At 35.6% G+C, this 13,530-nt stretch overlaps 1 protein-coding gene across 1 annotated transcript in view; it reads left to right on the top strand.

The window, feature by feature from the left end:
* The first annotated feature begins 5,003 nt into the window (after positions 1 to 5,003).
* The window catches only part of LOC104594872 (protein ENHANCED DISEASE RESISTANCE 2-like), a 49,906-nt gene continuing 41,379 nt past the window's right edge, over positions 5,004 to 13,530 (top strand). Inside the window, exons 1-5 of the mRNA XM_010255401.3 lie at positions 5,004 to 5,484; positions 7,771 to 7,845; positions 8,030 to 8,083; positions 8,176 to 8,241; positions 8,356 to 8,411. Of these exons, the coding sequence (XP_010253703.1) occupies positions 5,332 to 5,484; positions 7,771 to 7,845; positions 8,030 to 8,083; positions 8,176 to 8,241; positions 8,356 to 8,411 (404 nt within the window). The 5' untranslated portion in view covers positions 5,004 to 5,331. The remainder of the gene's footprint in view (positions 5,485 to 7,770; positions 7,846 to 8,029; positions 8,084 to 8,175; positions 8,242 to 8,355; positions 8,412 to 13,530) is intronic.

Below are 13,530 nucleotides of genomic sequence, written 5' to 3'. Positions count from 1 at the left end.
AAATCTAATTATATAATGTTAACTTATATCTTTGCCATTTTTTTGTACACGTGCATAATACACTGCTTCTCTACAAGTGACTAGCTGAACACCCATGTTAATGTTGTGTAATTGTGTTTTACAACCAAACAATTCATTTGGCCATCCTAAATTCTTAAACCTCCTAAATGTTCAAATTCCAAAATGCCACTTGAATATTGATGCAATAGCTCCAATCAACTTGTAAGCTGTGTCTAGCGTCCTGGTGTCTCCAACTCTATCTTCTCATGTTGGCAAATCCATCCTAACTTTATGCTTTCGAGACTTCAATTGCCAGCATCCATTCTCAAGTAAAAGTAGACAATTGCACATTGGCCAAGGACGTAAATCACCTCGTATTACCATGCATAGGGTAAATTGCAAATTAGCATTTAGTAGTTCGGGGCTAGTCTCATAATTAGTACTTTAACTTCAAAACCTGACACTATAATACCTAACCTCTTGAAAACTACCAATTTAGTCCAAAATTATCAACTAACTAACTGGCACTGATGGCATGTAAAAGGGAATAAATACCCTTTAAGTTTTGAATAGCCGAATAGGCGAGAGAAGCATAATTTTGAAATGGCCAAAATAGCCATATTTAAATTCCTTTTCACTATGATTGGACACCATTGTTCACTTTATACCCTAACCTTTTGCTAAAGAACCAATGCTTCCCCCATTGGAGAAGCTACACGAAAAAACATCGTCAGAGAAGAAAACATTGTTGCAAGAGATGAAGGATTTAAACCACTGTCATTGTAATCCTTTTTTTTTTTCAGTTATTCAATCCATAACAAATGAGGGGTTTAGACGATTATTGCCGGAGAAAACAAATAATTCTTGTCATTGCCAAGGAAGACAATCAAGGTAAAATGGTTTCAAATTTGTTAATTTGACATTTAAAAAAAGTTTAGTCAATACATGTCATCATGTGATACAAATACCTGATGAATTGCTAACGATGGATACTAAATTGACATTTTTCGAGAGTCCAGATACTGCAATGGCACATTTTTAAGTTCAGGTACTAAAGTAAGAATAGCCCCAAACTACAAGGTACTAATTTACAATTTACCCTAAATGTAATCACCATGGCCAAACTGAGTAATGAACCATGGTGCCTAACACCCTAACCTATGAATGACCTTTATTTTTTCCTTCTGTTTATAATTGATAAATATATACCAATTCCTAACCGACCATAACACCATAGAAACGAGCAAGTGCTCCTTCTTTATTTAAAAAGAGAACTATCTGAAGAACATTTTTCTTTACTATTGGTTGTTGTCCCGCCTGAGTTCATCAATTCAAGAGAACCACGTACGTCTCCTCTCTGTAGATTCCTTGGACTGTATTTTGTAATTAAGAGCTAGAATTACTTGGAGTTAGAAAACCGAAGGGAATCTAAGCATATGGCTTTACTCTTTATGCATGCCAGATTATATATTCATTATTTTTATGGCTAGGACTAGGTGGTGACCGACTGAGCAGGAAATTAGAGGGCAGACCTCAATGAACACCCATAAAGAATAAAAAAGATACAGATAAACTATAATGACAGAGAGGAGAAAGTTTTAAATTTAAGTAGATTTCATTCTCAATGTAGAAAATCATTTCTGGTGAAACTTGAGGGATTCTTGTTAGTAGTAGAGGAAAACAAAATTTCCTGATACATATTAACTTGAGGGATTTAGAAACTTAGAAACCATTTCTGGTGACACTAATACTTACATGAAGAGGAGGTGATCCTGTTGATGTGAATTAGAAAATCACGTGTAGATAAGCAACAGTGTAATGATTCTAGCAAAATAAAAATTAAAAAAAAAAATGAAAGAAAGAAAGAAGTTAAGTAAATAGGTGATGATGATGAAGATGGTTGAATGTATGTTATTATGTTAATCACAATTAAAAGCTAGGTGGTCATATTTACACATCATATCTGCAAATAGGGGTGCAACTTGGGCAGGCCCAGCCCGAGCCCGAACCGTTCCAATTCGGAATTTTATACAGGTTGGGCTTGGATTTTGGTCCTTAGGCTGGACCTGGGCCCAAGAAGTCAGATTTTTTTATTTTTTGGGCCGGGTTCAGGCTTAGCCCTTAGGTAGCTCGAACCCGGTCCGATTATGTACATTTATATATATATATATATATATGTGTGTGTGTGTGTGTGTGTGTGTATAGATGTAAATGTTGCATGCATATTTATAGGCATACATAAATATATGTATATATATTTGCATACATACATACATACATACATAAATACATACATATATAATTTTAGAGTGGGTTCATTGACCAACCCGAACCCAACCCGAATGCATCAAATTACAGGGCAGGCTGGGCTCGGGTTGGGAAAATTGAGTTTGACTTCGGGTTTGGGCCTTAAGCCCAAATTTTAGGGTCAAGCCTTGATTGACCATAAACTCGGCCCAACCTGCCCGACTTGCACCCTATATGCCAAGGATGCCCACCACAACGGAGATGATGATGATACGTGCATAAATGACTTCTATTACATGCATGCTCTTCTTTTACCAATAGCTTTGATCAAGAAGGGGGAAACATGTAAACTTGTTCTAAATAGTGAACTCTATTAACATCAAAGGTAGAATTATGGTATTTAATTTTTTTTTTTTTTTTAATTTTTGGTGAAGAACAGGAAGAGGGAATTGAATGACTTAACTTGATTAGTGTTGAATGGGTCATCCCCTCCCTTCTCCACAGTTTGAGAGGTTTTGTGGCTTAAATTCTCTAGCAGGTAGCAGCAGTAGCCAGTAAGTACCCTTTGATTTGGAAGTTGGCACTGCATTGAGGGTTAGGAATCTTGCAGTAACCAGAAATGTATACTGCTGGTGGGACTACAAATCATCATCCAACTATATGGGGCCCCACAAACCACTTTTGCTACGACACTGTCATAGAGCTGTGTTAAAACAAGAAAATCAAAGGCTTTGATATATAGATATGGCCTGGCCTTGAATGAGATTAAGTTAAGTCTCTGGTAGGGCCGAGTCATAGCAATAAATCTAAGGCCATAATTTTTGGTTTTAGCCCTGCACTAGGACACTGATTGTAGTAAATTTGAGCTCATTAAATGTCCTAAAAATTTTAAATAATTGGCACTTAAATCATTTATTGCTATATCTATCATGCCCTTTTTGGTCTATCTCTTTTCCTTCTAGTCCCAGGTATTGTCAATTCATCTAAGATTTGAATCCAATTTTGCCATTCGGTTTTATTCATTAAGGTCATATCAATCCTCAAATTGCAGTTGCTTAAAATAAAATATGAAATATTTATTCATTCAAAATACATTAAACTTCTACCACAATATCCTGATTGTCAACACTCAAAAAGGCTGTTATTACTGAAAATTGTCACTTTATTTATGGTGCTCCATTCCAAATATTCCTTCAATTTTCCACGGTCATTTTTCAGAAGATGGATTCCAAAACCCACTCAGGCTTGTTTTCATGTTAAATCAATCAAATTCAAACCTAAAATTGAAAAAAAAAGGGTAGAAAAATGATTCGTGTTTTCCTTCCTCTATGTCTTTCTCTATCGTAGCCTTGGTCAAAATTCCTGTATTTAGCATGTAATTATAAATTAAATGTAAGTCACATAAAATTAGAAAAAAAAAGAGAGAGAGCAAAGGAGACAGAAAAGCCTGATGACAAGGACAACGCATGCATGTTTAGCAACTGGAAACACACCAATCATTCACAGAGACCCGACAGTAGAGTAGGGTTGGGAGATGATCTGTGATTGCCAGGTGTCAACTATCTAATATATATATGCTCGGAGCCTCGGACTCGGATCCGTCGCTCTCACATTAAAACCATGCACATATACGTCCTCTCAGAACCTATTGTCTTTGCTTTTTACCCTCTTTGGCTCTTTCTGTATTGGGAGAATATTAAACCATTTGAGTTCGTTTTAGCAGAAAACTAAAGGGTTCGAATTTAAATTCGACCTAAAAAAAATTAATTAAAATTAGACTTTAACTCAAAAGCTCGTAAATGATAGGCTATCTAGGTGGGACCCATGAAACTGTGGGCTCGTGGGCCATGACGCCCAGCCATGATCATGTGAATAGAGGAGGAGCAGACAAATTGCCCATGTCGGCCGCCCCCTAGTCTGGGCAGTGGGCACCCACTCGGACCCAAGCAAGATCCGATTCCTAATCGGCTATTGATGTGATGGAGCACATCCCTACAATTCTACAAATGGGGGTAGGCTCCTGTAATAAGTAGATGTACACCTGTACAAAGACGGTATGAATCTGGTTTGATTGAAAGAGGGGGAGGCGAGGGGAATTAGATTAGGGAATGTTATTACTGGTTGGAGCAGAAAATGGAGTTTGACCGAGTACCGAGTACTACTGAGAGAGGAATAATAGGGAGAAAGAATGGATCAGACGAGACGCAGGCAGAAGTAGTTGATTGATTCTCAGCTTCTCACACCTTTGAACGATGAACACAGTTGATTGATTGGACACCCAACACTTGGATGCCTTCACAACTAAAATCCCATTTTAAGCCCCCCCCCCCCCCAAAAAAAAAAATCCCTCCCTTTCAGGAATCTGCAACTCGCCTCCGCTAATCTTTTTTTCATAAAAATATAAACGGAAACAACAAATATTATCCTCGATTAATTTATATTAATTAATATTTACCCAAAAAACTGAATTAATTAATTAATCAGGACCCATTTGATATACGAGCTTTATTTAATGAAATTGACAAAGTAGTCATTAATAGAAGACTGAAGACCCATCTGAAATCTAAATTATTGTCTCCTTTTGTTGTAATTAATAATTATTAATAATTTATGAGCTGTAAATTGTGTTTAGACTTTAGTCAATTATTCTATGAATAGTTAAAATTAGTTAATCAGTTCCTTGTTTTTATGAATTCAAGGGTAATTTCGTCATTTGGTCGTCAATTCAATTATTTTTTCTGCCAATGTTTGTCTCATATGAACAAGGATTCAGTTACCTTTTAACAGAGGTAGAAACAGGGGTGAGGAGGGAAGCAGGTTTGGTTTACTTTTTCCTGCAAACCAGAGAGAGGTTGTATTTCCGGTAAATGATTCTCTGATTCCCTTGAGTGGGATCAGAGGATCATCTCCCACCAGTTTCAAATAAGAAAAAAAATAAAAAAAAAACTGCTTGTACATTCGGTTCTGCAGCTCTGCCCATGAAACTACACAGAAATTTTCAAAGTTTAATAGATTTCGGCTTCTCATAAAAGCGGATATACTCAAATACGTATAAGACATCAAAGAGGACGGAGAATTTCTCAGATGGGGATCTCTCAAAAAGATGGGAAAATGGAAGGTTGGTTATATCTAATTCGTTCCAACCGGATTGGACTCCAGTACTCGCGAAAACGGTATTTCATTCTCCAGAATAACTGCCTTAAGAACTTCAAATCAATGCCAACGTCGGAAGAAGAGGTACTTTCCATTTTCCTTTCGTTTCTTCCTGTTTAAATTTTAATGGCGCCGTAATAACAATCTGCAACTTTCAAAGTCGTTCTTTTTGAATTTCTGCTTTTCTATAGTAGCCGGGACGCAGAATCCATTTATTTCTTTTCCCCCCTCAATTACATGTTATTGTGATGAAAATCAGTGGCTTATTGAATTTTCTTGTATTTGAATATCAATTATTAGAAGAAACCTACGTGCCACAAATTGGTATTATTGTTTTACCTTTGATATCTATCTATGTTCTATCCATCCAGACATGCTTTTCGTTGTGCTTAAAGGCTAGTTGTCTTCAAATTTGATTGTTTGATCTTTATTACCAATAACCCATGTTTTAAAAAGAGCATTCAGTTTTCTTCATTTCCGTTTTCCTTGTTTGTTATTGCTGCCCATCAACACGAATGAATCCTGGAGTTCTTTGTTTTTATTTGACAGTTGTTGCCTGATCTCTAACTTGAAAATCCCATACAAAAGAAAGAGATCTATATGGGCTTTCTTCTTTCATTTCTCGAGTTAGAAGTATTGACCAAAACAGTTCTGGGGTTTTTCTACTTCACATGTATGACTGATGGCGTAGCAGAGTTTTTGTAGGAAAGCCATCAAGTCCGGACTCTTGGTTGAGTTGAGGATTTATTTTCCATATTTCGCTTCTTTTGTTGGCCTGTCAATTAGTTTTGAGTGTACAATTCTTTGTTTAGAATTTGATGGTATATCTGCCTATGAATTGTGGTTGTTTGGGGACACAAAAATTCGGAGATCACAAAAGGGGAGTTGGGGGAAGAAAGAAAGAAAAGAAGATTATAAACACTAAATTATTATGCCACACAAGCTGTTCAAATGCATGGTGATGATAATGAGAAGTTAATGACGAAGTCCTTCTGGCATGGTTTCACAATGATAGATCTTAGAATGGAATGTTTTTTGGATCCATATTTACACCATGAAGTAGTGGGAAGAGCTTTTACATGGCCAGCATTTTCTAATGCTCAATTGATGTATCATGCATGACCTTTTAAATTAGAAGTAAAGGATATCAGGAATTACCATTAAAATTTACTTACAATAAGAAAACGGACAATATATCAAAATGAGAAAATGACATGAGTTAATTTGTACACATGGAACATATATGTGAAGAAGATAGGTAATAACATGGTAAAATCTCGGGATCACAAGCATGAGAACACAGGTTTGAGTATGAGAGCGGCCACTTTGTGTAAAAAATGCCAAAGGTTAGATCTGTATCCAGTCCATCCCTCCCAAGACCACAAATAGTTGGGACCAACATTGGGTAATGGCCTTTTTAGTGCATATATGTGAAGAAGATAGGTAATAGCTTGTGCATCTTATATACCAAACTTCCATAACAAAATCACAAAAGGGAATTTCCAAATGAATGTCACAATAAGGAAGTTTAGGAAACCAAGCAACAAACAGTGTTGGAGGAATAAAACTGATATTCAGTAAATCAAGATAGTAGAGACTAATTTGTTTGTATAACTACATTGGAAAAGTGATGCATGTGTAAAATTATAATGTGTCTCACTAATTTATGGATAGAATCATCGATAAGTGAATCGAATTCAAATTAAATCAAGCAATATTCAAATTCGAATTCGATTTAATATTCTGGCTTCCTTGTTAGAATCATGTCACATGTGTTGATATGCTTAAGAGCCATAGGTTGTATAAAACCTTGACTTTTAGGCTCAGTTTGGAAGGAGTACAAATACAAATATGTAGAGTGCAAAACCTCTTATTTTGTATGTATTTGTACTGTACATATTTGTATTTGTACTTCTTCCAAACTGAGCCTTAAAGGGATTTCAAGAAGGGCTTTCCAAAGAAGATAGCTTCACAGGATCCTTGAAAAGGATTTCTTAGAAAACAGGTCACTAGAATGAAAAGAGCAAACTCTAAAATCAGAAAACTGAGTTGACAAAAACCTCTTGTTCAGAGATTCGAGAAGTTTGATGGACTCCCTAATCTTGGTTCTGTCAAGGAATCTAAAGTTCAGCCAACAACAAGAAATAGATAGAATGAACTCATTGGGCAATAATATTGAATTTTAATCATGTTATGATTATTTTGTAGTTTGTTTCTATTCATATCCAACTGTTCAAGGCTTTGAGCATTTGATATACTTATATAAGATTAGCTTGGCTGTTGTTCTTTCTTCTCAATAAACATAACCAATTGTGAATGTAATCTGGTAGGAGGGCTAATGCAACTTTTTTCTTTCTTTTTTCTGATCAGGATCCTCTAAGAAGTGCAATAATAGATTCTTGCATCCGTGTCACAGACAATGGGAGGGAGAACATTAGTAGAAAAGTATGAACCTAGGCCTTTTTTTCCTTTTTCTTTTCTTTGAGGCATTGATGCCCCTACCCATCTTTTTGTTTTTGAGATAACATAGCTAGTAGACCAATAAAAAATAAATAAACAGATAAAAATAAAGGTGGCAGGTATTTGCTCTTTTCTTGGTCTTCTATTGATACTTTTCTGTGGCTTGTAGGTATTCTTCATTTTTACACTTTATAATACTTCTAATCATAGTGACCGGCTTAAGGTATGTAAAATCTATTGTAAGGACATTGCAACATGTTATATTTAAACTTAATAATTTTTTGGTTACTATGGTTGGAAATGTCTACTTTGTAGTTGGGAGCAAGTAGCCCAGAAGAAGCAGCAAGATGGATTCGCTCCTTTCAGGAAGCTGCATTGAAGGTTACAAAATTCCTACTTTTGATTAACTCACTAGTGATGTCCCTGTTGACATTGACAAAATGTTGATTCTTCTTTCTTGTTATTTTTTCCTTTCTTTTTCTTTTTTATTCATAGGAGTACCCGGGAGAACATGTCACATCCTTTCCCGATGGCCAATGGCAATCATTTAGGTAAATTATGGATCTACATATGCATTTAAGAAAGGGGACTACTCCTTGGTTAGGTGTTTTTTTGTTTTCTTGAACTCGCACATTTGGATTTCATTTTAGAAGGTAACTTTTTGATCAGGAAAAATCCCTTCGTTACAATTTATTTTTTGTTCTTTCAAAAAAATCATCATGTTGAAATAGTTTGATGCATATACCAATACAGTAAAGTTTGGCTCATAGTTGGTATTTTAATTTATAAAGATCTTACAAAGACATATGTATGGCATATGCATACATACCCACATGGAAATGCATATTGAGACTACCCCCACCCCCACACCCCAAAAAGGAAAAACTTAACCACCTGTTGTAGCCTTGTAGGGGAGGCCCCAAACTTCCAAGTCATGTTGTTGCTCTCTGGACTCTGGAGACAAGATAATCTTCATGAGTAGAGCTTGAGAAATGACAAGAAACATTAAATAGCAGCTGGTTCAGTTCTGAAAATGTAAATTGTGTTTAAAATTTCAGTCATTGGGTAGGTCATTTAGGATTTATTGAGTTTTCTTATAATAGTGGGAATCCTGTAATATCTGTTTTTTCTAGTTATTGGACTGGCCATCCCTGTAGCGTCTATATATGTGTGTGAAGTGTAAAGGCATGGAAGTAGATATTGGCATGATATTTGAGTAATTTTTCTGCAAATTGTACTTGTGGTGAGTGATTCCCAATGACTTAGAGTTATTTAAGGCACCTTGTTGATTGATTCTATTATTGTAGTAGAAAGCCTTATGTGCTGATTCGGCCAAGCTTCTTGTGAAAGGAAGAGGAGAAAGTTGGGGGTTTCAGCAATAGACAGAGGAAAGGGAAGAAAAGGAGAAGAAGGTCGACTAGGATAGTGATACATAACCCTAGCCGCCAGCCCCTCATTCTATTTATAATTAACATAAATATGGGATATTACAAAGATGCCCCTAGTAGGGCGGCAACTCAAACTAAGTACTTGCAATTCTTTTAAAAATAAAAGACTAATGGGCCCAAGGCCCAACAACTTCTTAATTTAAATGAAAACAAACTAAACATAAATCGGCCCACTCAACAATTGTTTTCCTCTTTTCTCTATCTTCTCTTTGATTCTGCAAACAACCATTACAATCATTAACAGCTCTCAAGTTCTTCATAATAGGATTTCATTTAACATTCCTAAAGGTTTAAAACTGATCCAGGTGTGTTTTCTTCAATGTTTACATCAAAATCCAAAATTTCCCATTTTGGCAGCATTCGTCCTTTTGTGACAAACCATGTCTGGTTTGTGTCATACTTGGACACCTCCATATACCTTGATAACCTTTTATCATAACAAATATCATCCTGAAATTTCACCTAGAACCCCAGATTCTCTAGTATTCTTGTTTTTTCCCAGCCCCTGAATTTTTGTCCTTTCTTTGCAAGATATACTCTGAATCTAATCAAACTTCAAACTTGGTTGCTCCTTACATATATCTAGGATAAATCTACAAAGTTCCATTCGAAATTTCCAGCCATAGGCCTGTTTTTCTCAAATTGAAACTTTTCACACTTTTAAGACAAATTTATAATTCTTGTGATGATGTGATCAAGCCTTGAGACCTTTTCTAACCTAACCAATCCCTGTTTGTAGTCCTAAAATCTCCCCTAAATCCATCCTAACCCTCCTAGACTCATCCTTTAGTCATTCAAGTCCAACATCTGTTGGTATTAGAGCAGGCAGTCCTACATTAGTAAGCTTTGTGGATGCACCATGCCTCTTAGCTAAGGACTATACAACCATTGTATATGGAGCTAGTCTTGTGCTAGAAAAAAAATTGTTTTTATGGTTTTGTACATTTTTCAAACTTATATTATCTACTTCTAGTTTTTGGCATCCTTCAGATTATATATTTAGATAGAGAAAATCTAAACCCTAACTCAAGAAAGCCTTAACCGAACTGTATGGGGCTGACTGCACAAGTCCTATTTCACCATTCCACTCTATCTAGGGCTATATTATGAGTCCCCAGATCTTTTTTTGCTACCTCAAGCCATGTCCTTTTCAGCTTTCTCCTAGCTCTTCTAGAAGCATCAACTTGTAATTCCTTGCTGGCACAGTAGGTGTCTATTATGAACATGTAGAAACCATATTAGTCTAATTCCTTTGTTTTGTCACCAATTGAGGCTACTCGTAAGTTTTTTTTTGAAAAATGAGATTTTCTGTTAGAAAAAGAGGGAGAGGATCCCACAGAAGCTATATAAAAAAAAACACCATCCAGCAGCTAAATGCTACTCTACATCAAAGGCTAGCCGGCATGCTGTTGTCATGCATAATTCTGTACCATGGATTACAAAAATAGAGGATGAAAAGTTTGAAAACTCCCTGTGGGTTCTTGATGAAAAATGGTTTACCTTTCCAGCTGCCCCAGTATCACCTCCTTTACCACCCTTTTGCCCTTGAATACCTTCTGTTTCTTTCTTTCCAAAGGCCCCAGCAGATTGAGAAAGGTATCAGCTTCCATAAAATAGTCCTCCTGCTAAGCCCTTTGAGCATCCAAGCAGCCAACATTCTATGCAGGAACCTGTCTTGGCATCACCTATTGGATTCTAAATAATTGTAGGAAATATGACCAACAACTATGGGCCATAGAACAGTGAATTAAAAGATGATTTACAGATTCTTCCTCCTGAAGGACAAGCAGCACCTGTTAGCCAGTTGCACAGCCCTATTCCTTCTGGCCTTGCTACATCCATTTCAACATCCTTCTCTAAGCTATGCTTTTTTTTTTCATGACCTGCTTCTTGGTTGCCCAACACACTGATCTATGCAGCATAATGAATTGCTTAAGTTTTCTGTTATTGTTATTATTACTTTCATCTTCATCACCACCACCACCACTATAATCATCATTACCTTGGAACAGGTTTGCTAAATGAGTCATTTAGGGAAGCTCTCTAAATGATCTAAGAATCTTCCAAATGGAAAAATGGCAAATGAGTTTGGAGTGCAAAAGGATTCCCTTTGCTCCCCTTCCCACTCTATATTCATGGAACAATTTTCGCCCAGGAGACCTTGCCACATGTTCAAAACAAGCCTTTTCTTATAGGTAAAGTTAATACCAAAAAATTTAGAACTTTGAAAGGTTATATTAGTTGGGAAAACTATGAATGCAAGGTGAGATATAAGGCTGATGTGGACAACCACATAATCCACCCATGTGGCAGAAATGGGGTAAGTTGTGTAAGGGATGCCCCTCTTGACCTAATAAAAAACAATGCTATCAACAACATCATCTAATCTTAAGGAAGTAAAATCGTGCATCCACTTTGAAAACAGGGAAATGGAGTATGATGACAGAAAAAAAAAAAAATCATTTTTCTCCTGATATATTTTTTTGTTGCACTGCAAGTAGTTTAAATTTCTTCTTTTTCTTTACAACTATTTCCTTACCACCATCTAAGGTGTCATTGAAGTCCACTATTTTGTTAACTCAATTACAATTGCACGTGGAAGTTTCAGATAACAATAATTTACTTTACATTTTCTCATAATAATAATAACAACAATAACAACAAATCGAAGCATGGTGTAGTGATGGATTTGTTTCTTTTCAATCTAAAGACCCAACTTATTTTGTTTTTCAATAATTAAAGGCATGGCTTCAAAGATGCCCATTTGTAGTTTATATCAATGTTTTCAACCTGCAGTTGGACTTAACGATGAAACTGATTGACTTGTCACCAAGCCAGATTTCTGGTTCTATTTCACTCCCAAACTTTTTTTTTTTTTGGCAAGAAACCATTAATTTTGTCAATAACCAAATGACCTAACAAGCTGAACTATTGATCCATTTGATCTGATGATCAATGGGCCACGAATTAGACATTAATTATCTTATTCTATTTTATTGTATTTTTAGCCATTTCTATCATTAATAACTAGGAATAGCAACAGGGAAAAGACCGTATTCCCCATCCCCATCATCCCCATCCCCAATCCCCACGGGGAGAAAAATGAACCTCCATCCCCGATCCTTAATGGAGATAGATTCCCATCATGGACCTGAATCCTCAAATTCTTTTTTTACTAATTAAAAGCTTGCCTTAGGAAAAAAGATTTACTTTGAAAGAAAAGTCATTAATCTAAACTGGTTTAGCACTTAACTAACATCGTTAATCATCAAGATAACATAGAAATTGAAATTTGTCCAATATATGTAGTGGCATTGTTGTAATTATTATAGAACTATTTGCAAAATTTAAAATAAAATAATATTTTAAAATATAAATTATATATATTTTATTTTCGAGGCTAGGGCAGGGTAGGGCAGGGACTTCATTCCCCATCTCCGTCCTTGTCCTTGCTAGAGTAGTCTCCATGCCTAACCTGATTGGGTCGGGGAGGCTGCATACTCAATAGGGATGGGGAAAGTTGCCATCCCTGGTAATAACAATAATTCTTATTTATCATACATTTTTATTTGATATGATGAATATATAATATTAAATACATGCCTAATATTTCTACAAAACTTATGAAATTCTGTATATTTGTCTGCCATTTATATTTTTATTATTTAATTTATGACATCACAAATTAACTTGTTTGACTTGGATGATTGAACTGCGATCTTGTCACCTGGAGTCAAAAAAAGACTCAAGGTCCATTCCCAATTTTTGTGGTAGTACAGATATTTGATCTTCTGAATCTTGGTATTTGATCGACTCTTTAATGCTATGGAAGAAATTAATACTTTCTATTAGTTATTGGGACCTAATATATCTATTTAAGTTAAATATTCACCAGAAGTTGTATCTGCAGTCCTACTTGTTGAGCTTTCAATATTCAGATAAACTCTCCATTGTATAACTAAACTATGTATGCATCCTTTTTCTTGAGTGCCTATTATTAAATTAAGAGTTTCCGGACTCCTTCATTGATTTGTTTTCCATTATCATGATGTCATAATGACATCATTTCATTGAACTATGCTCTTGCATTGGTTATATGTGTATGCAATTTTTTACATCAGGTGTTAACCTAACTATGCATTTGGTCTCTCGTAATATCTTTTTTCTTTAAAAGCGCCATAAGATTAGAGATGTGTTTTTACCTTAGACATTCTCTTATTTA

The sequence above is a fragment of the Nelumbo nucifera genome, chromosome 2 (assembly GCF_055504915.1).
Source record: "Nelumbo nucifera cultivar China Antique chromosome 2, China Antique-T2T, whole genome shotgun sequence".
In the NCBI taxonomy this organism is placed as follows: Eukaryota; Viridiplantae; Streptophyta; class Magnoliopsida; order Proteales; family Nelumbonaceae; genus Nelumbo; species Nelumbo nucifera.
The sequence above is the reverse complement of the archived record's forward strand: the minus strand, read 5'-3'. Positions and strand labels throughout refer to the sequence as shown.